General features: G+C 39.4%; 1 protein-coding gene and 1 pseudogene across 4 annotated transcripts; one reads left to right on the top strand and one right to left on the bottom strand.

Moving 5' to 3' along the window:
- Positions 1-1,216: 1,216 nt before the first annotated feature.
- On the bottom strand, positions 1,217-26,946 carry ZNF512 (zinc finger protein 512). 4 transcript variants are annotated; one of them, XM_074331828.1, is made up of 15 exons: positions 26,791-26,917; positions 26,376-26,502; positions 26,209-26,267; positions 18,369-18,556; positions 16,828-16,923; positions 16,457-16,540; positions 15,700-15,824; positions 15,070-15,156; positions 14,547-14,645; positions 13,774-13,941; positions 10,441-10,635; positions 7,912-8,013; positions 6,920-6,982; positions 5,888-5,986; positions 1,217-3,227 (listed from the first exon to the last, which is right to left on the bottom strand). In XM_074331828.1, the coding sequence occupies exons 4-15, from the start codon at positions 18,412-18,414 to the stop codon at positions 2,919-2,921; spliced, it is 1,473 nt and encodes a 490-aa protein (XP_074187929.1). In that variant the 5' UTR covers positions 18,415-18,556; positions 26,209-26,267; positions 26,376-26,502; positions 26,791-26,917; the 3' UTR covers positions 1,217-2,918. The 4 variants fall into 4 exon arrangements, with proteins under 4 accessions (XP_074187929.1, XP_019590836.2, XP_019590838.2 ...); XM_019735277.2 differs by lacking the exon at positions 26,376-26,502 and having other exon boundaries at positions 26,791-26,946; XM_019735279.2 differs by lacking the exon at positions 26,376-26,502 and having other exon boundaries at positions 18,369-18,553; positions 26,791-26,946.
- On the top strand, positions 22,243-23,312 carry LOC109449245 (PIN2/TERF1-interacting telomerase inhibitor 1; annotated as a pseudogene).
- Positions 26,947-26,962: the final 16 nt, after the last annotated feature.

The following is a 26,962-nucleotide window of genomic DNA, read 5'->3' as shown; positions in this document are numbered from 1 at the left end:
ACTATACTTTTATATTTACATATAGCCATAAACAATGTAGAGCATTTTCGCGTTTTTAAATGTTATAAAAATAGTACACTTGATGTATTCTGTAACTTGCTTTTCCCAGATATTATTTTTGAATGTATTCATGATACAAGAAGCTCTAGTTAATTTCATAGCTGTATAGTGTTCTACTATAGGACTACGTCACAATTTATCCCTTCTCCTGATGATGGACAATTAGGTTATGCATTAGAGTAGGTTAACAGAGACCCGAGAATGTGTAATGTCTCAAATAACAGACTTTTATTTCTTGCTCATCTAATAGTTTGATAGATGTTCCTGGTTGGCAAGTAGTTCTTCACGGAAGTAGTCTTCAAGGAGTTAACTCTCTTCCTTTTTGTGCTCTGCCATCCCCTACAGCCCATCATCACCAGCATCTCACCCAAGGAAAGAGAAAGCAAGCATGGAGGTACACGCACTCACTTAAAAGTTGTAGTGACTGTGTCACTTCCACTCATGTTCCACTGGAGTTGGCTTCCCCTTCCCTGCGGTGAATGGCTGGGAAATGTGGCCTAGCCATTTGTCTTACAATCCTATAATTTTGCAAGTTGAGTGCAGATTTTGGTGGACAGCTAGTAATCTCTACTACACATTGTTTCCAGTATCTGTTATAAACTGTACTGCAGTAATCACTCTTGTTTATGTCGCCTGGTGCACCTGGGCCAGAGGAGTTTCTCTCTATATATATACCTAGAAATGAAACTGCTGTGTTTTCAGGCACATCTTCAATTTTGCTAGCTACCGCCAAATCATTTCGCAAGTAAATGTATGAATTAACATTCCAAACCATGCATTCGAGTTCACATTGTTCCAAAACCTAGCGGTACCAAATACTGTCAAACTTAAGTTTCTGTTATTCTAATGAATTTAAAAACTTAAAACCTCAATAGTATGATCAGGATAGTCTATACTGATCACTGGCCTGATGAGAAAAATGAGTGCCTGCAAGGACCCTGGCTGAGACTGGGCAAGTTTCTTATACTAATTCACTTTAATCGCAAAGTATTCATTTTAACCAGCAGATTTCAGGAGCTAAGGAATGACTGAGACAACTGCATTTGGTACTTATTTTAAGCTCACTCCCATCCCTAGCCATCTTCTTACCTCCATACACTGTATCAGCAAGGAGTCAAGTAGCAGGTCGGAGTCAATGAACAACTGGAAACATCAATCTAATGGAGAGTTGTTTATTTCTTTTGTCATTACCAAACATTTCCCAAGTCTTACTCACCAGAAATTAACATAGCTTCTTCACTTCTCCTCCCTGACAATCCTTATCTACTGAAAGGGCTCTAAGGGCACAAATGCCAATGAAAATGTTGAGTGGATCAATCACACCATGTCCTTCACTTGTTTCAAAATTACCTATTTTGGCAATATCCAAATAAGGTTTCAATGCCACCTTATTTGAAAGTGGTCTTCACAAAAGCCCACATTTAAAAGCTATATGGAGAATCACATAACAGTTAGAGTGGTAATAGCCTTTCAGGATTTGAAAAGGTAGTACTTGTCAATATCAGGGTTAAAGGTCCCTTTTTATATGGCCTATGCCACAAAAATTGGCAAGAATATATAAGACCAATATGTATGGAAAAGGGAAAGAGAATCCAGAAACACAACAACAGAGCTGCTCTAACTGATGGTCCAGAGCAAGTCAGCCTCAGAGAGAAACAGCCCATTAGACATTATCAGGTAGGCATGAGGTACAGAAAAAGAACATTTTTTTCCAACTCCAGATAACTATCTACATCTGGTGTCAAAGTCTCGGGATATAAAGAGGATAGAACACATAAAAGAGGATAGAGGACAATATTCTCAGAAAATTCAGACAGAGGTTGACTAAAGGGAGGGTCGAGGACTTAGCGGGGTGTAGACTAACAAGGGAGGTCAAGTCCAGGAGGAAAGGAATGTGACCTTGGCTACCAATCTTAGTGGGATTACCAGGAACACTGGGATTCTGTGTCAAAACATCAGGGGCAATCAGTGTGGCATTTCTCAATCCTTAAAGCTGAGGGAGCAAAACAAACTTCAGGAGGGCACTGATGATAGCAAAAGATGAGCCCTCCAGCCCCAGGAAAGCTAAGGCAGTATTTATTGCTTCTAATTTCTTCATTCCAGTCATTTTAATGTTTGGGACACATTACTCCCAAGGCTGCTTTTCATGCCCATGGGTCTAGTTAATCACTGCTACTTGGGACACACAAAACATTTCCCAGTAAACTAGTGTAGGGAAGTTCTAGCTTTTTCATCCTAAGTCCATTTTCTTACTTTCAATCCTAAAACCATACTGAAAGAACAAAACAGCCTCCACACAGTTTGTTTCCCAAAGAGACAGGGTAACCTTATTATATATGAGTGACAACATTTCCAGCTTCTAGGCTTGTTACATCACAGATACAAAATAATTCATCAGTGTGGTTTTTAAAAATTAATTTGGAATTGTTTTATAAGCTAGATGATGTTTTGTGACTACTAAATCAATGGAGTTTCCAAGAACATTCCACACCCCAGGAAGGAAAGGACAACCCAACAGGTTTCTTAGTCTTGTATAGGGCAAGAGGGGCCTATAGTTGGCCTTAAGAGGGGCTCTTTGGGCAAGATAAGAGAAAAACAAGAGGACTCCAATGAGGATCAGCAGGAAAATCTACCAAAAAGGGTGGTAGTGGGGGGGAAGGGTGTCAAAGTGAATAAGTAGGGAAAACAGTGACATTTATACAGGAGGAAGGAGCTGAGACAGTCACAGCCTCACACAAACAGCGAAACGAGTACATTTCTCTTCACTCAGCGCCCCTCTGACCCCGTCGTCCCAGCACAGGTCTCCGTGACAATAGCAATCGCATCCACTCTCCTAGGAGCGCTCTCACACTGCCTGCCTATTTCCTTCCTCGTTTATGATTAGTCTTTGGGGGCTTTCCTTTCTGGAACTGTGCTGGCACTGGCCCCTGCTCTGGTTCTTTACAGGAGGTCGACACTAGCAGTTCCTCATTATTCCTCCTCTGATCCTTCCCTACTCTAAGACTCAGCTCTGCCTCAGGAAGCTCGATGCCAGCCTGCTGCCGCCTTCTGAGAGACCGTCGGCTCCTGTGCTGCTGCCTCCGCTTTTCTTCTTCTTGCTGCCGCTGCTTTATCTTCATCAGCTTTTCGAAGCTTTTGGTGGTTGTTGGGTTTACAACAAACCAGTCCTACAGAGGCAAAACAGAAACATCATCCAGTCAAAACACAGTGGCGAGCATACAGAAGGGGTATGATAGGAGTTTTTTAAAAAGACATGGTTAGGGCAGAACACAATAAGGAGGAAACAGACATGACACCATAGCTTAGAACTCTGTATTTTAAACTGGAGAAATTCAATTCAGAGCAGTCATTATAAGTGTTGATTGTGTAAGACCTGATTTGGGGTACTTCAGTAAGTGATCTACAAAGTGTTTACTTAGCATCATCCTACCCATTTACCTCCTCCGTAAAAATCTCCTGAGATGTAAAGCACTGGGCCATAGATTTTTATTTCATAAGAGTATAGTGGTTAAGAGTATAAATTTTGCAGCCAGACCACCTGGGTGCAAATCCCAGCTTTGTTTCTAGCTCCGTGACCGTGGGAAAATTACTTAACCTCACTGGGCCTCAGCTTAAAAATTAACAGTTGGGAGACATACAATCCAATTATGAAGTATTTATACAAAAAAGAAAAACAAAAAAAGAATGTCACTCTACATCAAGTGATCTGATCAGTCTTCCAGGTCTAACTACCCATTTATACGAAATACCCAGGACAGAACACCACCACCACGGGAATGCAATCGGCAAAATCCAGAATGTGGGTAAACGTACATGACAAATGACCCAGTTTCTTCAACAAAAAAAATGGAGGAAAAAACAAAAAGGGAAACCGTCTAGACCTGCACTGTCCAATGAAATAGTCACTAGCCACATATGGCTAATAAGATCTTGAAACGTGGCTAATCCAAATTGAGATGTTTTCAATGTAAAATACACACTAATTTCAAAGACTTAGTATGAAAAAAATGTAAAGTATCTCCATAATTTTTATTGACTACATGTTAAGAAAATAATATTTTAGATACTTGGTTAAATAAAATATATTATTCAAGTTAATTTCATCTGTTTATACTTTTTAAACTGTGATGACTGGAAAATTTTTAACTACATGGCTCACATTACATTTCTATAGGATAGCACAACTCTAGATTAAAAGAGACAAATGAAGTACATAAACCTTTTTTTGTAGATCCTGATTTGAATAAAACAACTGAAAAAAAAATTATGAGACAATCAGGGAAATTTAAATAATGCCTGGAAATATGATGATGTTAAAGAATCACTGTTAATGTTTTTTAGGTGTAATGATAGTTATGGTTTTATATTTTTAAAAATCTTTATATATTTAGACACATGTATTGAAATAAGCATTTACAGCTGACATAGTATGTGGAATTTGCTTTAAAGTAAGCCTGGAAGGGCTAAGAAAAGTGAGTTATAAATGAGACAAGATTGGCCATATACTGATGACTGTTAAAGCTGTTCGTTATACTATTCTATCCATTTTCATGCATTTGAAAATTTATTAATATAAGAAAATGTGAGGCAGAGAGGAACAGGATAGAGATGTTTTACCACCACAAATAATTCATAAATACAGGCATAAATCATTGAACAAATGTTTGGGGAGCAAGCCCCAGTGAAATTTGTTCGTTCCAACTTTTTAGGAAGAAACTAGAGAAATAAGTTAACTATTTGAAGGCCATATTTTGTCAGGAGATATTTATCTTTCAAATACTTCTTGAATCATAAAAAGGTATGCTATTATTATAAAAAGATATGACTGCCTTCCGAAAAGAAAATCTCTGATACAGAGAGGGATTCCCAAAGTTTAAACCAGTAAAGCAACAGGAACCACGTTTGATGACACTAACCAAAGCCCACGTGGTTAAGAACTATTAAATTTGACAGCAGGAAACAGCTGAAGGCACTCACTATTTTTCCTCATCAGGCAACAACAGTTTCTGCAGTGAGACATTCCAAGAGAATACAGACTCTATACCTGGAGCTTTTGCAGTAAGGGTATTTAATTACATAGTAAACAATTTCTCTGTTTACCTGTACTACTGAAAAAACTTTCCCCAAGAGAAAACTCTTTACCTTCTGAACTTTATTTATTTTTTAATTTTGAAAATTTACAAACCTTCAGAAAAGTTGTAATAGTTTAATAAACACCTAGATTTGCCATTGTTCATATCTCTCTTCCCTCCCTCCCTCCCTCTCTTCCTTGCTAAACCACTTGCAAGCTAGTTGCAGCCATCGAGCTACTTCATCTCTAAATACTTTAGCATGTACCTGCCTAAGAACAAGGGCTTTCTCCTGCATCACTTCAATACAATTATCACGTTTGGGAATATTAACATGGATACATTACTATTACTTAGTATAGTCAGTATTCTCAATAATGTCCTTTATAGTTGTTTCTATGCAGTATTTTAAAGAGCGTTAAAAACACATTGCTTGAAGATGTTAGGACACTAGAAAACAGAAGTATAGAGATTGTGAGAAAGAAGAATGACAAAGGTGTAAATTCAGCCTAGTTCCCCAATGCCTGATTTAATTGGCTTGAAGAGAATTAGCAGAGCTCAGGGATTCTCACACAGTGATTTCAAATGCTTTCACAGAAAAACATGCATCTAATTCTAGAACGTATTTTAACCACTTTAAGAGTTACTTTCCTTGACAGTCCCGGATCATAAATACAGACACAGAATCCAGCTCTCCTGGGGCCTATGTATGGGGTCCACGGGATTACAAAAACACTGTGGGAAAGCACGGACCTCACCTCAGCATGGACAGAGTTGATGTGATACTTGACACCACTCTCTGACACAAATTCTTTTTGACATAGAAGACACTTGTATTTTCCGGCCACAAAGTTTCCCTATTTTCAAGAGAGAAAGAAAAGGGAATTATTGGTTAAATTCAGGAATACATACCTGGGCCATATGTGGGGATTGTTCAAGATGAAAGGCAGGGATTCTACCTCAGCAAAGGTAAAAAAGTAAGAAAATACAAAACAACAATATATTTAGGAAAACAAGCTTGGGCAGACTATCACCACTACAAATCTAACCTAACGCAATTCTATCCCACCCACCCTCCACCCGCTTCAATACGACAAGTTCTCCCACTTATGAAACACATTTTTCTATCTTCCCTTGTTTCTTTCACTTCACTTCCAGGTTCTCTTGGTTCCGCCCCCAAAATAATTAAACTACTGAAGTTCACAAAAGACACCAACGTGCAATTCTTCCTACTCTAATCCATTGCTGCAAAGGATTCCTTGGAAATCCAGAATTAAGAGTACTATCCTTAACATCTAGTGTAAGGACTGACTCAGAAACTAAGCTCAAGATGACAGACTCCTAAGCATTCCTGGATAGATGTGCTTTGGATGCCTCCAACTCCCTGGCTGCCTGAGAATTCCATCCCCTCCTGAAGCTCCGGGTTTCTATAGCGCTCATTTTGTGTGAGGACATACTTCCGAAAGGAACTGGAAAGAGGCAGCAATCCCCATGGCTGGTGGGTTGTAGGGCTCAGGTGGAAGAAGTTAAATCCCTGGTAGGGATTCAGAACTGATAGATAGTCTCCGAATTCTTTAATTGATTATGATTTATGGCTATGTTTTGGCCTTTTCTGCATCTTGGACATACCCTGGCATCCCACGCAATAACAGACCAAGATTCTTTGGATCAAAACACTAAACCAGCCTCTGAAGATAAAAGAAAACAGGACAGCTGTTCACCTAAACTAAATTCTGTATCAGACTATTTTAGAGGTCATGTTAAGATAAGTACTTCAGAAAGTTACACACCAATGTACAAGAGCCCAGGTGAGCTTTAAGGCCAGATACACTACTGTAGACAGCCTCACAACCCTGAAAAAAAGAAGAAATAACATGAAGACTATATGAAACAGCATCCTTCTCTTAGCAATCGGGTCATTTGCACTGACCAACTTTACATATGGCAGAGGAAGCCCAATAAATTGTACCACAAACCAAACAGAAAAATAATTCACATGCATGCCACAAAAGCAAGAAGAAAAACCAACAAAAGATAATAGAAAAAGAGATGAACAAGTTGTTTACAAAAACTGAAAACATTCCCTTCCCTGGTACTTTCTCTGATAAAGAAACAGAAAATGACATGGTTAGATTTTTTCTTCTTTTTTTTAAATCTGCTTTCTTTGGTACAAATGTGTCTTCTATTTCTTGTGTATCTACTCCTCACCGTAATACTGCATATACAGCTAGGGTAGATTCAAGATGGCTGGAAATTCTCCGCCACTCTTCCCATCAAGAAATGGAGTCTTTACCTTCTTCTTGAATCTGGGTTAGTCCTTTGATTCCTTTGACCAATAGTATGCCATAGAAAGATGCTGAACAAATTCTGAAGCCAGGCCTTAAGAAATCTTCAGCTTCAACTTTCATGTTCTTAGAATACTCTCTGAAAAGTCTGTCACCATGTACCCTGCTGATAATCCAACCACCCTGCTAGAGAGAGAAGCCATGTGGAGAGCCAAGCTCCCAGCTGAATTAGCTGCATAGAAGCCATCTTGGACACTCAGGTCCCATTTGAGCTTCCAGCTGAATGCAGCTCTGAGTGATCCTGGCTGATGCCATGTGCAGGGGAGAACTACCCTGGGCCCTGACAGAATTATTGATTTACAGAAATGTGAACAAATAAAATACTTGACGTTTTAAACCACTAAGGTTCAGGTGCTTTGTCACAAAGGAATAAATAACTGGAACAACAGCAGTTGCTTGATAAACATGTACTGAATAAATGAATGAGAAAAAACCACCTGGTTAGGACACTGAATGCGATGATACTTCTTGATATCTGTCTTCCATTTATGTAGTACTTCCTGGCTGAATGTAGGCAGCCCAGGGCGAGTATATTTTAACTATAAGAAAAGAAACAAGACAAGAAAAAAATTCACTACAAATAAGACCTTATTGTAACTTTCCCCCTCTGCCCCAGCAGAGGAATCCAGCTTCCAACCAAAACACCCCAAAAATTCACACCCAACTCTTCAGGTTATATAACTCTGGAGTTCCACAAGTATATTTTCATATACAAAACAAGTGTAATATGTAAGACCCTTTCAAGTTCCTGAAACTGGTAGGTATAATTGTCTATTGTTTAGTCTTAGAATAGTTTGATTTTCAACAGAGGGCAGGAAACTTCATCTACAGTTGGAAGAAAAAAAAGCTAGTGATAGAGCATTATACAGTTACAATATTTGTTACAATAAAAGAGGGGGATACAAATATGCACTAAAAATATAATATGTAGTATGCATATATATAGAGAGAGGGTGCCAAATAAATGTATACACATTTTAAGAAAGGAAAAAGACTGTATTAAAATGGTAATACTCAGTATATACTAATAACAAAAGATGAATACGAGTCATGTGTATACATTGTTTTGGCACCCTCTATATAAACTATTATATTCATATAATAAACTCATATTTATGCAGCTATGAAAAAGAAATAAGAATAAGCTCTATGAGCACATTTAGAGTGATTTCCAGGACATATTTTTACGTGAAATACAAAAAAGAAGAGGATACAAGAAAATATTCATGTATCTGATCATCCATCCCATAAAAATATAGAAAGGATAAATCAGAAACTACTGAGTCTGGTTATCTTTGGGGTCAGTGGGTAGGAATAGGATGGAAATAAAAGGGGACTTGGAACAGGAAACTTGGGAAGAGGGACAGGAACACTTCTTTGTGAAGACCTTTTTGTATAGGTCTGACTTGTAAGACTATGGCAATGTTTCACCTACCCCCAAAATAAATGAATACTTTAAATTACATAGGATGTAGGGGGAACCCAACATTAATGAGAGTGACATGTAAACCTAATTATTACACACGAGGAACACAATGATGGGGATGGGGGACTAAAAGCAACCTAAGTAAATGGAAAATAGTACTATGACTATATTTATACTTGTAAGGCTAAAGATGAAAAGAACTACACACAAATATTGTTCTCTAGTTAGTAAATCTAAATTTGTTTTTTACAGGGGTATGGCTTAACAGTTCTGAAACTACTTTATGTTATACTAGGATTGAGCAAAGTAAATATATTGTAGACAACGAGAGCCAGGTTTCTCACTGTAGGAGAAAGGAGTTACAAATAAGGAGAGGAAGGCAAGAATGAAACTTGTAGTGTTGGATTGGAATTAAAGGTATCATGGCTTTAAATATATATAGAGATAGACAAAGAAATAAATAGTGTGTATGTGTCCATGAATACACATACATACATACATACATACATATATATATACATATATAGATATACATATATACATATATACATATACATATATATATGTATATATCCTACCTCTATCCACCAAGAGGGCCCAGAAACATGATACCCAGTAAGAATGAATACACCTAGCGCTCAAATCTTGGTTTCTAAATGTATTCTCCAATAAAAGGAACCAGAATTCCATAAAGAAATGGTTTATTCCAAGGCTAGGGCACGAAAAATGCAACATGAGACTACAGTATCTCATGGTGTCTCAGAGAGTAAAGAAAAGCTCAAAAAAAATGAGGGGGAATATCGAAAAGATACAGGAGACCACTTTAAAGAGCTCTTGATGGCCAAATCTGAGAAAATTTGAGAAGCAAGATAAGTAAGTAATAATAGCATTGGATCATAGGCCAGAGTAAATATCCATTAGCCCATACTAATATAAAATAAGTTAACTGAAGGACAGATCTCTCTCACAATAGAATTCCAATTAATAATTGTATAAGAAATGATTGAAACAAAAAATCATTAAACAAACACCACAGTAATCATTGTTACAGGCATTAACCCTTGATGGGATGCTAAAGTAAATGGGTAGAAGTATGATAAAACACAGTCTCAATCTTCCCACAAAATATTCACTAATTACAAAGGGCAAAATTGTAATTTTTGCCATGGATGAAACTAGACAACATACCCTAATCAAGGGTTTAGCATTTACCTAAACTAAATATAAACTACTATATATGAACTAACAAAGTGGATACACACTAGGCAAGGACTAAGCAAAAAACCAATCTGGGCATTCAGGTTCCCTCTGGAAGTAGTCCAAAATTAAGAGGCTCCTTAAGGAACTTCGGAAACCAACTGTTTCTCTAGGACCTACATGAATCGAAACACTGAAGCTGGATCAGATGTACTCCATCTTCAAGGATAAAGAAACAAAATATCGTTTGTCAAGTACTCACTCAAGTGCATTTACTTTTCTGCATGTAGTAAGCACAGTATCAGACATAAACCATCCAAATTAACACAAGTTTCTACCTTACCTTCCGATCATCAGGTACCAGATCCTGAAGAACCTTCCTCTTAGGCCATTCCTTGGCCAGTTCAGCGGAGGCCAACTCCTGCAGGTGGTATACGGCTATCTTGGCAGAACGCCTCTGAACTCGGCCCCCACTCTTTGACTCCAGGCCCATCTCCTTTAAGCACTCTGGCTGTCCTGACTCTGGAAAGAAGGAGATCTGCAAGAATGAGACATAGCAAAACACAGGTCTGAGAAGTGGCTTCCATCAGAGCCAGTGACTGAAGGTTCTCCTTCCTGCCAGAAACCAAAAGAGCTATTTATTAGCTTGCTACCCACTAGCATGAAGCTCCAGCATCTTAATGTACATTTTACTGGTAAAAAAGCTTCTTAGCAGTATAAAATCTATTCTGTTGTAAGAAGTGAAAATGGATCAAAGTCAACACATCCATATGCAAAGAAGTGAACCTTAACCTCATAGTATATACAGGAACCCATAATACATACAAAAATTAACTCAAAATGGATAATAGCCCTAAATGCAAATAATACAACTTCTAGAAGAAACCAAAACTTTTGAAAATTTTGGGATCTCGGGTGTGGTCCTTTTTCTATTTTTTAATTACAGTTGACATACAGTATATTAGGAGTGTGATGATTCATGTCTCCACTTGGCTAGGCTACAGTCATCAGGTACTGAAACACTAATCTAGCTGCTGATATGAAGGTATTTTATAGATCTAATTAAAGGTCATAATCAGTTGACTTTAAGTAAGAGAGATGTCACAAAAGAGGTGGGAGAGATTCAAAGCACGAGAGAGACTCGACACAGCTGCTGACAGGAGAGGAAGGAAGGGGACGCTGAGCCAGGGAGCACAGACGGCCTTTAGGAGCTGAGACCCACTCCTGGCCTACAGCAAGCCAGGAAATGCGGTACTACAATTGCATGGAACTGAATTCTTGAACAACCTTAACGAGCCTAGGAACAGATTGTCCCCTTGAGCCTCCAGAAGGGAACGGCCCTACTGACACTTTGGTTTCTGCCTGCTGAGGCTCCACGCAGGGCAGCCAGCTGAGCTCTGCTGTACCCGGACTTCCGGCCTAGTGAGCTGTGAGATGATACAGTCGTGCTGCTTAAGCCATTCGCTTTTTGGTGTCTTTTGACAGCAGGAATAGAAAATTATACATTGGGTTGGGCAAAAATATCTTAGATACAACAAAAGCATGATCTAGATAAGCATGATCTAGAAAAAAAAGATAAATTGAACTTTATCAAAATGAAGAACTCTGCTCTTTGTGGGAATGCAGACTGGTGCAGCCGCTATGGAAGGTAGTGTGGAGGTATCTCAAAAAATTAAGAATAGAATTACCATATGACCCAGCAATCCCTCTCCTGAGTATCTACCCAAAAAATCTGAAAACATTTATCCGTAAAGACGTATGTGCTCCGATAGTCACTGCCGCTTTATTTATGGTGGTCAAGACATGAAAACAACCAAAGTGTCCTTAGGTAGATGACTGGATAAACAAGATGTGGTATATATACACGATGGAATAGTACTCTGCCATAGTCAAGATGAAATAGTGCGATTTGCAACAACATGGATGGATCTTGAGATTATTTTGCTAAGCAAAATAAGACACACAGAAAAAGTCGAGAACCACGATTTCACTGATATCTGGGATATAAAACTGAAAGCAACAAAGGAACAAGACAAACAAATAAACAAATACTCAGACACAGACAATAGTTGTGGTTATCAGAGAGTAAGGAGGGAGAGGGGTGGCAGATGAGGATAAACGGGATCAAATATATGGCGATGGAAGGAGAACTGATTCTGGGTGGTGAACACACAATGTGATCATAGATGATGTATTACAGAATTACACATTGAAACCTATGTAATTTTACTAACCATTGTCACCCCAATAAATTTTAATTAAAAAGAAAAAAAGCTCTGCTCTTTTGAGCTGAACACTGAAAAATAAAAAGACAAGCTACAGACTGGGAGAAAATATTTGCAGAATGTATCTGATAAAGAACTTGTGTCCAACAAATGTAAAAAATTCAGAATATAATCAAAACTTAATAGTAAAACAACAAAAACTCCAATAATGAAATGAACAAAGGCTTTCCATAGATCTTTCTCTAAAGAAGACATTTCACTCAAGATTGACATTGCCAATTAGCACACAAAAGGATGATCAATATTATTAGTCATTAGGGAAATGCAAATTTAAATCACAGTAAAATACCATTACATTCCTATTAGAGTGGATTTTTAAAATGGAACTGACAATAATGGGTGCTGACAAAGATGCAAAGTAACTAGAATTCTCACCCTTTGCTGGTGAGAATGAAAAATGGCACGACCACTTTGGAAAACAGTTTGGCAGTTTCTTATAAAGTTAAATATATGTTTATCATATGACCTAGCAATTCCATTCCTAAGTATTTACCCAAGAGAAATTAAAACTTATTCTCAACAAAAACCTTTAAGTAAATGCTTGTAGCAACTTTATTCATAACTGCCAAAAAATGGAAACAAGTCAAATGTTCTTCAACTGGTAAATGGATAAACAAATTGTGAAACACTCATACCATGGAATCCTAGACAGAAATGGAAAGGAATAAACTAATGATACATGCCAACACATGAGTGAATCTCAAATGCATTGTGCTAAGTGGAAGAAGCCAGACTCAAAAGGCTCTATACTGTGTGATTCCATTTATATGACATTCTGAAAAAGACAAAACTATAGGGACAGAAAATAGATCAGTGATTGCTAGGGGTTAGGGGTGGTGAGAAGAGCTGACTACAAAGGGACACAAGAGAATTTTGGAAAGATGATTAAATTGTTCTACATCTTGATTGTGGTGGTGGTTACATGACTGTATATAATTGTAAAAACTCTTATAACTGTACACCAAAAAGGGTGAATATTAATTACCATATGTAAATTGTATTTTGAAATTTAACTCTTAAAAAAACAACATGAGGTAGGATAGTATAGAAATATAATCATGAAAAGAAAAGTCAAGACAAAAAAATTGGAATACAAAAACCAGCCTGACAGACTCCCACAAAAGTTGAAGCTAAGGGGAGATGCACTAAGCTTTAAAAATATGAGTTTGCTTCTGTCCAGGCTATACAACGAACTTTGATTTCTCTAAACTAAGAATGTTCAGAAGGCAGAAATAAGAGAACAAAGGAAGAACAAGGAACAGAGAACAAAAGTATTCAAAGATTAAACGAGAATACAAATGAGGAACCAAGGACATATGGAAAGATGTAGGTGTAAGCAGTTACCACAGAATATATCCCCAAACAGGGTCTGAAAAGTAATCAGTACTCACAGGCCCATGTTCTGACCTCAGGTGATACGCAAGTCCAGCCTTCGATCTATATGGCTTTCCACAGTGGTGACATTTCAGGGTCAACTTCTCCAGCTCTGCAGCCCCTTTGCCACATTTTCTGACATGGTACAGATATCCCATGATGCTTGTGAAGGTACTAGAGCAACTCTGAACACAGGAGAGAGAGACCCAAACCATAACCTTACATCTTTTGACATGACCTCTCAATTTCTAAACAGCCACAAGGCACTGAACCACCACTCCACACAAATTGACCTTCGGATATTATTAGGCCCTCTCCAACATTTCCCATTGGCGCAACCCTTCCTTGTCCCTGGTCCAAAGGCTGTCCTATCTACCACCAAGCATCGTATGCAGTGTTTCGTCAACATTTAATAAACTAGAACTGTGCGCCTCCTCCTCTGTGTCAGAGCTCCCTCCTTAGTCTCCGATGCAATCCCACCCCAGTATGAAATACCCAGCAATATCAAAGTTCCTCACAGTGAGGATCCTTTTCATCACTCCCCAAGAAAGGATGGTAAAGAAACCCCTTCCAACAGGGAAAAGGAGAAACAAATACATTTTTGGAGATGAGAGAGAAAATAAAGAGCTCTTAATGATTCAGAAGACCCAGAAAAACAGGAGCTACTCTCATGCTGGAAGGTGATATAGAACCACGTCTACAAGGGAGAAGGAGGAGAATGGAAGAGAATGACAGAAAGACATGGACCCAAGACTTCCGGCGGAAGGAGCTTCTGTCCTTGGGCTCTTACCTCGCGCATGCACCTGAGCTTTCCCAGTCTCTTCAGAACTGTTCGGAGCCGTTCCCTCTCACTTGGCTCATCGATTTCATCTCCAGCCTTCAAAATGGGCTAGAAAGCAAGAGAAGCAAACAAGCAGATGATTCATGGAAAAGGCAGACCCAGAAAAAAAGTTGTATCGTAGAAGAATCAAGGGCTGGACTAGCACCTAAGCTGCTGATCCTGAAGTCTAACTTGTCAGACTCCTGGCTGTCTGCATCTTCTCCTAGACAGACAAGGAAGTGACTGAAATGGACCTGAGAGTTCTAAGCCTCTACCTCCCCGGACATGAACCTTTGGGGCCAACCTAAACACACAAATACCTATGTATCCACTACAAAGGTTTCACTGGATGTAACTCTTCTATGAAAAGGGTCTTCTCACCCCCCTATGAAGTCCCAGAGCCTGAGTCATCTCCACTGAGTTATCTACAATCTACAGTCATTAAAGACATCAAACACCAAGTAGGCTCATATAGGACAGAAGACACTCTTACCAAACTATTATGATTTGCCATGACATGATACTTCATCCCTGCCAGTGAACGAAGTTGTTTCCCACAGTGATGGCAAGTAAACATTTCCTACAGAGAAAAAATACTGCTCAGGGCCAGACTGTTCAGAGAAATAGAAGGTCACAAAGTCCTACTCCAATGTTCCGGGCTGTATCTCCTTTATTTCCCAAACTCAACAGTCAATGAATCTCAAAATCCCACAAGCTCAGTGTCACGTCCTCCAGGGCAAAGAAGTAAAGGCAACTCATTTTTTTAAAAAATAAGAACTCCCATGTACTGAGTGCCAATATTTGCCAAGTAACGGGGAAGGAACTTAGCGTGTATTATTTCTTCCTTATCCTCTCATGGACTACACAAGGTAGTCCTTATTTAACTCTGTTTTATAAATAAGGAAACTGAGGTTCACACATAAAAAGCCAAAGGACAAAACTAGTAAGTAGCTGAGTGAAGACTCAAATCCAAGTCTGTCAGACTCCACAGCCTGTGTTTGCCATACGACACAATGATGCCTCTTCTCCACAGTAATCAGCATATCCAATACAGAGCCAGATGTCTCAAGTTGGAGTAAAAGATCACGATATAATAGTTATGAAATGCCGCAAAATAGCTAACCTGTTTGCAGTTTTCCATGTGTTTCTTTAAGCCCTCTATAGTCTTCCTCCCCACTGCCTGGCAGGTAGGACAAGAGACACTGCCTTTCTCCACGATTTCTAAGTACCACTGCTCCTCTAAACTGCCTACAAAGAAGAGAAGGGAACACGGTATAATCTGTAGTATTCTCCAGAAACAAAAAGCACAATCCCAGAACTTTGGAAAAGTATCACAAAATGGTATCACAAAACTTCTAGAAATAATTTTTTTCAAACAGAGAAGTTCTGAAAGTCCTTATCAATTCCCCACGATAAAACCATCTGAGAAACATCCAGAGCCCAAGGACTTAAAAAAACTGGACAACATTTTTTTCCAGCTATATTTTAGTATAACTGACAATGGGCAACATTTTTCACAGCAGCATATAGTAATGCGATAGTGAGATATGTAACCGCCAATATGCTGAGTGCTTCCCTATGTGCCTGAGACTTCATTTAATGTTTTTCTCCCATTTAATTCTCACAATTCTGACTACCTTTATTATCCCTATTCAGAGACAGGGAAACTGAAGCTTGCATAAATTAAATAAATTGAGGCAGATCAGAAAATTGATGGAAGCGCCAAAACTTGAACAAGGGTCTGTCTGACCTCCAAACCCATGCCCTGAATACCTGCTTCCTTAAAGAAATGCTTTGGTACATCATTCCTGTACCAACAACAACAACAAAAATCAGAAAGCAAGAACTAAATCCCACAAAGCTTCCAACAGAAAGCATACCTGCTGCATAGGCTGGTGGTTCCTTCCGAATACGACGAGCCTGGGGTTTGGGATTAGGCTGAGTTTTGGGCCGTTGCTTCCTCCCTGACGCAAGACAGAAACTTGAAGCCCAACATATCACCTTTGCTAACCCCTGTCAAGTACCTAAATCTCTTCCCTCCTCTTCTCAATACCCTATGCCCCACTCCCTCAACCAACTGACTCCCTGAAATCGTGACATCCTCCCTTAAAATAAGGCGGGATGGAGGCCATGCCTTGCCAAGATATTCAAAGGGTTCAAAAGTGCTCCAAGGGCCAAAACCTAAGGTCTGTCTCCCTCAAATAAAGCCCAGGCACCCGGGTAAAAAGCATGAGCGAAGTTTCTCCCTTACCGTACAGCTTATGCTTCTTCTGAGGAAATTCTCGATAGTCTTCATCTTCTTCCTGCCTGGGTTTCCTTCTTCCTTTGGTTGATACTCCACCTGACCCTGAAATGCCATCCAGAAACAGAAAGAAAACCTCCATATGGTTTATCAGGAACAGCTGGGCCTGCCTTCGGAACATTATTCACAAGACCATCAAAGGGAAAGATCATCAGCCAGCAGGGGCCTCATAGAAGCGTCTGTGACATTTTTAGGGAAGTTGATATAACTTTTCATTAATTGACTCAGCTTCCCCTTTGCCTTTTGTTCTGTTCTCCATCCCAAGTGATCAGTTGTTCCCTGGGAATAATAAGGGCCTTCGGGCAGGGTGCTTTGTGTGATCTTGATTTGAGGCTAATGCTGAAGCAGAACTGTCCAAGATAAAGGACTACTAGTAAGGACCCTTGAGACTATGACCAACAAGCAAATTCTACCCAGAATAACTCTTACACCAGCCCCTCAACCCTCAACAGACAATCAAACTAGAACAACGGGAGAGAAGTTCCAATCATGAAGAGGAAAGACTGATACGAGTATAACCTAGAGGAGCAAGAGGAGCAGAATTTCACTCTGTAACATAGAGGAACAGTTCGCGAAGCTAACAGTAGGTGATAGCCTAACAGCTTTAAAAAATTCTAATCACGGGGGCCGGCCCGGTGGCTCAGGCGGTTAGAGCTCCGTGCTCCTAACTCCGAAGGCTGCTGGTTCGATTCCCACATGGGCCAGTGGGCTCTCAACCACAAGGTTGCCAGTTCAATTCCTCGAGTCCCGCAAGGGATGGTGGGCTCTGCCCCCTGCAACTAAGATTGAACACGGCACCTTGAGCTGAGCTGCCTCCCGGATGGCTCAGTTGTTGGTTGGAGCGCGGGCTCTCAACCACAAGGTTGCCAGTTCAATTCCTCGACTCCCGCAAGGGATGGTGGGCAGCGCCCCCTGCAACTAAAATTGAACACGGCACCTTGAGCTGAGCTGCCGCTGAGCTCCCGGATGGCTCAGTTGGTTGGAGCCTGTCCTCTCAACCACAAGGTTGCCGGTTCGACTCCCGCAAGGGATGGTGGGCAGCGCCCCCTGCAACTAAAATTGAACACGGCACCTTGAGCTGAGCTGCCGCTGAGCTCCCGGATGGCTCAGTTGGTTGGAGCCTGTCCTCTCAACCACAAGGTTGCCGGTTCGACTCCCGCAAGGGATGGTGGGCTGCACCCCCTGCAACTAGCAACGGCAACTGGACCTGGAGCTGAGCTGCGCCCTCCACAACTAAGACTGAAAGAACAACAACTTGAAGCTGAACAGAACCCCCCACAACTAAGACTGAAAGGACAACAATTTGACCATTGTTCCCGAATAAAGTCCTGTTCCCCTTCCCCCAATAAAATCTTTAAAAAAAAAAAAAAAATTCTAATCACTAATGAGAAACACGTATGTGGTACTTAACACTTTAAGGGCCACTTACAACAGCTACCGCAAAATATAAGTTTAGAGAGTGCTCTGTCTTTGGAATAAGATACTAATACCTTCAACATGGGGAGTAGTAGCTGGCTTGATCCTTCTCATCTTCATCCAGTAGGTAGATTTTCGGAAGGATGCTGGGAAATCACTCACTGCTTCACAGGAAGAGGCAGACGATGAGCCACTGAAGGAGTCATCGTGAGGAATAGTGTACTGGAAACTATTATCCTTTATGGAGCACTGGTTCCTGCTACTAATAAGACACAAAGATATATACCACAAAGGAGGGTCTGGAGTAAGGCTCCTATTCATTATTTTATATCATAAGAAGATAACCAACTTGGTTACCTGTGCAAAAAACTCAGAAGCCTGATAATAAAACAGAATTTAGATTGTAATCATCAATTACAATGGTTGATCTAACACAACACATACAACTATTATTATAGTTCAATGTAATCAGGAAGAGGAAGCAGTCCACATAAATGATCACGCTGCAGCCCAAGTAAGCATTCCTTACTAGATTCATCAAAGAAAGGAATCAAGTAGGGTGTCCTGTGGCCGGAAGAGCCCCTGGCTCTGTAACCAGGTTATGTCCAGGCCTTCCCATTTCTCTAACGAGACAGCAGCTAAGTAATACATCTCAGAATAAAGAAGGAAAAAACAGTCTGTAGGCCCTAGTCTGATCCATCGTCCTTCTTTCTTAGCCTCCTCCCTAAATCCTGATGTCAGGGCCACCCCGTCTTACTTAGACAACGATACTTAGCTCCCATAGCTAAAGGAAGGGTGCCATCTTGTCTAAGTTAAGCTGGCCAGATAAGTCTGGTATACAGTTGGATCCAAATTCCCAAATCTAAGACCAGTCAGTATGTAGTTAAGAAACATTAGTGAGTAACAGCAAAGCGACTTCTGGTGGCTCAGGAAGTCACAGAGCAACAGTTCTCAAAGCCAGAAGCCCACGTTAGACTTAGGGTTTAGAAAGGTCATTCTGGATGCTGTATGGAAGATGACCCATAGAGGAAGAATGAAGGAAGGAAGAAGAGTTAGCAGCTTGTTGTAATCGTATGGATAAGAGACGATGAGGGATTGAACTAAGGTTTTATAGTAAAGATGTTGACAGATTCACAATAACACTTTAGAGATAGAGCTGAAAAGAACTGCACACAGAGGTTTGTAGGAGCAGAGAGTTGGAAGAAATGCAGGTGACCATTCTTAGCAAAATATGTAAGTAAAATGTGATCACTGCCTACTATGGAATATTAGGTAGTAGTTAAAAGCAATAAACCATTTCTACACATAGAGATGTGACCATAACTTAAAAGCATATTGTTGAATGAAAAAAGACACGGACCAAAATCTATAGTACAAGGTTAATTTAGTAAATTCAAAACAAATACACATGTAAACAGCACTAGCTATTTTATAAGAATTCATAAATATTTAAGGGTAAATATCAAACTTGTTAACATGTTTGTCTGTGGGAGGAAGGGGATGGAAATGGGAATTGAAAAACAATAACAGGGACTAATGATGTCAGTATGCGACGAACGGGGAAGAATAATTTTCAGCTAATCTGCACGAGGTCCAATAATACAAACTTAATAGAGAGAAGTCCTGGTTCTGGCATGGTGACATAAGCCCACCGCAGCCCATCCCTCCTACAGATTACAACTTAAAAACTCTGGACTTGGAAAAGTAAAAATCAGAGATCAACAGAGTAAATAAAAAAGCAATACCCTACTATATACTACCTCCAAGAGGCACACACTTTAAACATAAGGACATATAGATTGGAAGTAAATGGATGAAAAAATTAAACGATGCCATCAGCAAACACAAGGATGGAGAGGCTATTTTTCATATCAATAAAACAGAATTCAAGACAAAGAGTACTGCCAGACATAAAAAGAGATACTTCATAATGATAAAAATAACAAATCATCAGGAAGACATAATTACCCATTGTATGTGTCGATAATAGAGGCCCAAAGTACACAAAGCAAAACTGACAGAATTAAAGGGACAATTTAACTGACAGAATTAAAGGAACAGAGACAATTCCACACTCTTCGCAGAAAATTTCTCCTCCTCTCAGCAATTGATAGAACTGGACAAAAATTTAGGGAAGACATAGAAGATCTGAGCTGCACTATTAGCCGTCTTGCTCCAGTTGATATTTATAGAACACTATAACATCCTACAATCACAGGATATACATTCATGTCAAGTGTACACTGTGCATTACCCAAGATAAATCATATGCTGGCCCATAAACTTTAAATTTAAAAAGATGAAAATTACACATGTATTCTCTAACCACATCAGAATTAAATTAGAAATCAAGACTAGTAAGATACCTAAAGTAAAAAATAAAATAAGCTAGAAACAATCAACTTCTAAATAATTCATAGGTCAAAAACGAAATCACAAGGGAAATTTGTAAAAACTCGTATTTTGAAGTGGTTAACGAAAATCCACATATCAAAATATATGGGATGAAACTAAAGCAGTACTTAGAAGGAAATTTGAAGCTCTAAATGCTTCTATTAGTAAAGAAGATCTAAAATCAATGACAAGATTTTATCCTAAGAAACTCTAAAGAGAAGAGCAAAGTAAATAAAATGAAAAACATAACGAAGAGGAGAAATTCATGAATTAGAAAACAGACAATAGAGAAAATCTGGTTCTCTGAAAAAGATAAAATTGACAACCTTATAGCTAGACTGATGAAGAAATAAAAAGATACCACAAATAACCAATATCAGGAACGAAAGAGGCATTATCACAGATCACACAGGCATTAAAATAATATGAGACTACTTTGAATAACTTTATGCCAATAAATTGACAAATTAAGAACAAGCTTCTTGAAAAATACAACTTACCAAAATTGACACAAGAAACTGAAAATCTGAGAAGCTCTATCTCTACTAAAGAAATGCAATCTGTTATCCAAACCTTCTCAAAAAGAAAACTCCACGCCCAGAAGGTTCCACTGTTAAATGCCATTGCAATAAGGTTTTTATGAAAGGGAGTAGGAGGGCATAAGGATCAAAAGGGAAAATGTAAAACTGCCCCTACTTGCAGATTATGTTTGCTTACAAAGAAAATCCCAAGGACTATACACATCAATGACTAGAACTAAAAATGAATTTAGCAAGTGGCAGGATACAAGGTTAACACAGAAAAATCAACCATATTCTTAGATACTAGCAACAAGCAACTAGAAAATGAATTTTTAAAAATAATACCATTACAGTAACATATAAAACACATAAAATACCTAAGAACAATTCTAATATTTACAATGAAAACTACAACACAATGATGAGAGAAAACAAAGACCTAAATAAAAGGGGAAAATACAGAATGCTCATAAATCAGAAAACTTAGTATTGTTAAAATGGCAGTTCTCCCCAAATTGATCAACAGATTCAAAATAATACCAGTCAATACTCCAGCAGGTTTTTATAGAAATTGACTGATTCTAGAATTTATATAAAAAGGCAAGGAACCTAGAATACACAAACCAATTTTGAAAAAGAACAACAAAGGTACCCTATCTAACTTCAAGACTTACTATAATGCTACAATATCAAGACAATTTAGTATCAGCAAAAAGACAGATATATATAATCAATGGAACAGAATAAGGAGAGTCCAGAAACAGAAACACACACATATATATGTTCAATTGATTTTTGACATAAGTGCCACAACAATTGACTAGGGAAAGGAAACTCTTTTCAACAACTGGATATACAAATGGAAAGAAATTAACACTGGCCCTTAAGACACGCCAGGCACAAAAATTAACTCTAATAAATGAAGTCACAGACCTAAATGTACAACCTATAAAACTTCTAGAGGAACACAGAGTAGAAAATCTTTGTATTTAGGGATGGCAAGGCTTTCTTAAATAGAATATAAAAAAGCATGAAACATAAAAGGAAAAAATGATAAAATTTAAAACTTTTGCTCTTCAAAAGACGCCATTAAGAAAATGAAATGAAAAAAAAAAAAAAGAAAATGAAATGTGAGTCGGCATCGGGATAGCCCCCGTTGCTCATGTCCAGAGGTCCGCAGCACCTCAAGCGCTGCGACATGTCAATGTTGGCTGAGAGTCGGCAGAAGCAGAAGTGGGCTGTGGATCCAAGAAACACTGCATGGAGTAATGATGATTCCAAGTTTGGCCAGAGGATACTGGAGAAGATGGGGTGGTCTAAAGGAAAGGGTTTAGGGACTCAAGAGCAAGGAGCCACAGGTCATATAAAAGTTCAAGTTAAAAATTACCACCCGGGACTTTGAGCTACAATCAATAATGGAGACAACTGGATTGCTCCTCGGGATGATTTTAACCAGCTTCTGGCTGAACCGAACACTTGCCGTGGGCAGGAAATAACAGACTCCTCAGACAACAAGGAAAAGAAATCTTTCAGCCTTGAAGAAAAGTCCAAAATCTCCCAAAACCTTGCTCATTATATGAAATTCACAAAAGGGGAGGCTCGATCATCTCGGAGCAAAACAGACCTTGACTGCATTTTTGGGAAAAGGCAGAGTAAGAAGTCTCCCGAGGATGACTCCAGACCCGCCACGCCAGATGGGAACGAAACCTCCAGTATGACGACCAGTGCCTTCACCATCCGGGAGTACTTTGCCAAGTGGATGGCATAGCTAAAGAACAAACCACCGGTCACGGCTGCACAGCCAGAGACCCAAATGGAAAGGCAAAGGAGGGGGGAAAAAAGAGGCAAAAGATAAAAATGTAGAGAGTTATACCCAACCTAAGATGAAGAAGAGAGACCAAGTTGAGCAGCAGCTCAGAGACCCTCCTGGGACGAGAATTCTAAGGATAGAGTGGATTGTGTGTGGCCACTTGGTGACCAGGACTACCACCAAAGCCCAGAAAGAGGAGAGGAAAGAAAAAGCTACAGAAGCAAATTGAGGCAGCAACGCATGCTACACTAGATGAAACAGCAGTGAAAAGGAAGAAGAAAGGTTCCAAATAGAATTCTCTGGAGCCAGGGCCTTCCAACCACTCAGACATCAGGGTGCTGCTAGGCAAACAGACACCTCTGGCCTGAAGTCAGAGCAGAGATCACCCAAGAGTGTGTGCGTATCTTTTAACAAGCCCGTGGATCGCTGCGTCTTGCCCTCTCACCATATTTTTCCCACATCATATTCCCAAAAGAACGAACTTTTTACTGTTCCAAATCATGGCTGTCATAAATGAAAATTTTTTTTAATAAATATTTTTTTAGACTCTAAAAAAAAAATAACAGAAAGAAAATGAAATGCAAACCACAGAATGGAAGGAAGTATTCAAAACACATATATCAAACAAAGGAATTGTATTCAGGATATATATTTTTTTAAATACTTATACATTTAATGGGCAAAGATGAACAGACCCTTCACAAAAGAGGACACATGAATGGCCAATGAGCACATGAACAGATGTTCTACATTATTCATCAAGAAAATGCGAATGAAAACCACAACGAAACACCCCTATACACACATTAAATTAGCTAAAATTAAAGACTTACTCTCATACACTGCTGGTAGGAATGTAAAATAATACCACCATTTTGGAAAACAAGCAAGGTCTTATAAACATACTCCTGACATATGACCCAACCATCTTAAAATGCTAAATACCACCTTAGTAAATAAATACCATCATTGGTACTTATCAAGAGAAACAAAAACATTTTCCCCCACAGAGACTTGTACATGAATTTTCATAGCAGTTTTATTATAATACCCCCAAATTGAAAATAACCCAACTATGCATCAAGGTAGAAGGCCAAACACATTACGGTATAGCCACAATAGAATTCTCATCAGCAATAAAAACGAATTTTCATTCAAAATCATTATTCTGAGTGAAAGAAAACATGCAAAAAAACAACATACTACATGATTTCATTTATATAAAACCCTAGAACATATAAACCACTGTACAGTGACAGAAAACAGGTCAGGGGTGTCTGGGGACAGGAGTAGAGGGAGGAATGGATTGCAAAGGGACACGAAAAATCTTTTGGATGAGATTGAAATATCTTGGTTGTGGCAAGTTTCACAGTATTTGACATACTTACGTATGTCAAAGCCGATTCTATTGTATACGTCAAATATGTGCAGTCTATTGTACTTCAGTTATACCTCAATAAAAGTATTAAAACAATTTTAATGGGAATTGGCAGTTCTCTAGGGCCAAAATCCACCATCTCAAACAATGGGAACAATCTCTACCAGAAAGACTTGATAATATGAACAGGCGATTAAGAAGAGTCAAGTCGCATGTGACTCCTCTTAGGAAATTATCCTCACGGAAATTTCTTTACTATCAGTGTAGGACTCGGATATAGCCATATCCCCTCTCAGGAACAAGCATGAGCACAGCAAGGCAATCAACAGTTCATATGATCAGCATAGTTAACATCTAGGGGTTTAAGTCCACACGAGTAAAGAATGGCCTCCCTCCTGGTCTCTGACTTTTATCTTTAAAGGACTCAACAAAAACAATTCTTAAGTATTTTATACTATCTATAGTTCTTAAAAATAAGATTAACCTCAAATTTCCTTTTCCATAACTATGATGGGAAAAAGCTTTTGGTTCAAACAGTAACTATCATAACTGTAGTGACTTTATAAGTTGTTATCTGTGGCACTACCTTTCAGTCTCTGCTTCTGATGACCAAGATGAAACATTTAGCCTATTTTCAACTCCTTCCTGATCTACCAAGAATTTTTAGGAACCCCTAGTTCATTCTCTAGGTACAAATATTTAGATTTCATTAGCAAAGTATTTGAGTTCATCTCAGTATCCTTTGGAGCCTCCTTCTATTCTACCCAATCCTTAGATGCTGATATTCTCTGTGGTTTCATCCTCTACTCTCTTCTAGTCTCACTTCTCACCAATGGTTCAAAGATTTCACAATCTCCTAGGGAGCCAGTTAAAAATAAAAATGCCAGCGCTCTAACCCCAATGATTCTGATTCAGATTAATAGATGAGAGCCCATTACCCTTTATATTTTTTAACAATTACCCATTTGATAGCCCATTAAATTATCTTACCTGTTCACATCCTATTCCCTCTTCTGAAAAAATACCTTTCCTTTCTGGCTAACTGCATTATTCCTTGACTTGCAAGTTTGTTTAGCAGTGACTTGCTCTGCAACCCTTCCATTCCAAACCATCATTCCCCTTCCCCAAAGGCTATATTCAATTCTTTTTTAAAAATACTAAATTACACTGTCTGGTGTTAAGTTCCTTGCCTATCTCCCCTTTTAGACTGTTATTTCTTTGTTTTTCATGTCTGTATATCTAACCTACTACACAGTTGGCACAAGGTAGATATTTAGTAAATGTTATCTGAATGAATTAATCCTTTCCAATGAGTATCCAGTTAACAACAATCGTTTTCGTATTAACAAACATGGAAAAGCCACTTCGCACATTCAGTATACAAAATAATACACCAGTCTCGAAGCCAAGTGGTTTGAAAATACAAGGATTTCTTAGTCATTTTTATCCGTCTTTCCCAGGTTCATCAGTAGTATATTCATGAACATATAAATGCAGGTCTACACTGTGTCATACTTTCCATTTTCATTATAATTCATAGGGTTTTTTGCAAGCTAGGTTTAGACCTGCACTGTCCTATCAGGTAGGCATTAGCTACAGGTGGCTATTTAAATTTAAGTTAATTAAAATTACATACAATTTAAAATTCAGTTCCTCCCACTAACCACATTTCAAACACTCAAATGCCAGACATGGCTAGTGGCTACAGTACTGCACAGTGCGGATACAGAAAATTCTCATCATCACAGATAGTTCTATTGGACAAAGCTGGCGACACAATTATAAATGGACCTCAGAAAAACCTCACTTACTTCTTAGCTCCCCCGATCCTCGTGCTCCTCTGCTGCTTAAAGGATGTGGGTCCCGAAGTCTAGCAAACGCAAGCACACGAGTGAATGGTAGGGACCCCTGAACCTCGACCACAAAAAGACAAATCCCCGTGTGCCCAGAATCAATGAAGCTCTCCCGGGGCAACTACCTCACACGGAAGGCGGCAGGACTTTTTAGGAAAAGTGTGCCATCCTATCTTCCTACAGAGTCACGGCAGGTGACAATAGCAGAGCCTTCATCTCCCGCATTCTCAAAGCCCTGTCTGGATAGAGGCTCTAAAAGGGAGGCGGAAAGAAAGGACAACGGATATGGGCGACACTGGAGATGGAAAAGCAATAGAAACGAACGGGAATCTGGCGAGGAACGGAGTCCAAGGAGGTGAGGAACAGGCAGTGGAAAGTGGGGGAGAAAAGAGGGGACAAGTTAGATCTGACCTAGAAGGGTGGGGCCTACGATGGGCTCTGATAAAACCAACTCTGAGCCTGGGACAAAAGCGAGGGACCGCGTGTTACCGGCTCAAGAGCGCTACCCCTGAAGCATAACGGTCAAACGGAGGAACTCACGGCGGGGACTGCACCGAGTCTGGAAGACATCACTCCCTCTCCACGCCTAACAAATTCACCCAAAGGCTCCGGCCAGACCAACGCCACTTCCGTTCGCTTCTCCCCTCCCGGATGTGCAGGCGGCGCCGCGGATCCCAGTTCTGAACGTTTACTTCCGCTTAGCGGCTTCCGA

Source organism: Rhinolophus sinicus, linkage group LG05 (genome assembly GCF_036562045.2).
Source record: "Rhinolophus sinicus isolate RSC01 linkage group LG05, ASM3656204v1, whole genome shotgun sequence".
Classification (NCBI taxonomy): Eukaryota; Metazoa; Chordata; class Mammalia; order Chiroptera; family Rhinolophidae; genus Rhinolophus; species Rhinolophus sinicus.
This window is presented reverse-complemented; position numbering and strand designations above follow the sequence as displayed.

What these genes read in the sequence shown, in the direction of transcription:
- ZNF512 (XM_019735277.2), bottom strand. Translation starts at nt 26,820, where the DNA reads ATGTCTTCCAGACTCGGTGCAGTCCCCGCC. An exon ending in GACTCGGTGCAGTCCCCGCC is followed by an intron (nt 26,268 to 26,790) that starts GTGAGTTCCTCC and finishes TGCGTTTGCTAG; the next exon opens with ACTTCGGGACCCACATCCTT. An exon ending in GAAGAAGCATAAGCTGTACG is followed by an intron (nt 16,541 to 16,827) that starts GTAAGGGAGAAA and finishes GTCTTGCGTCAG; the next exon opens with GGAGGAAGCAACGGCCCAAA.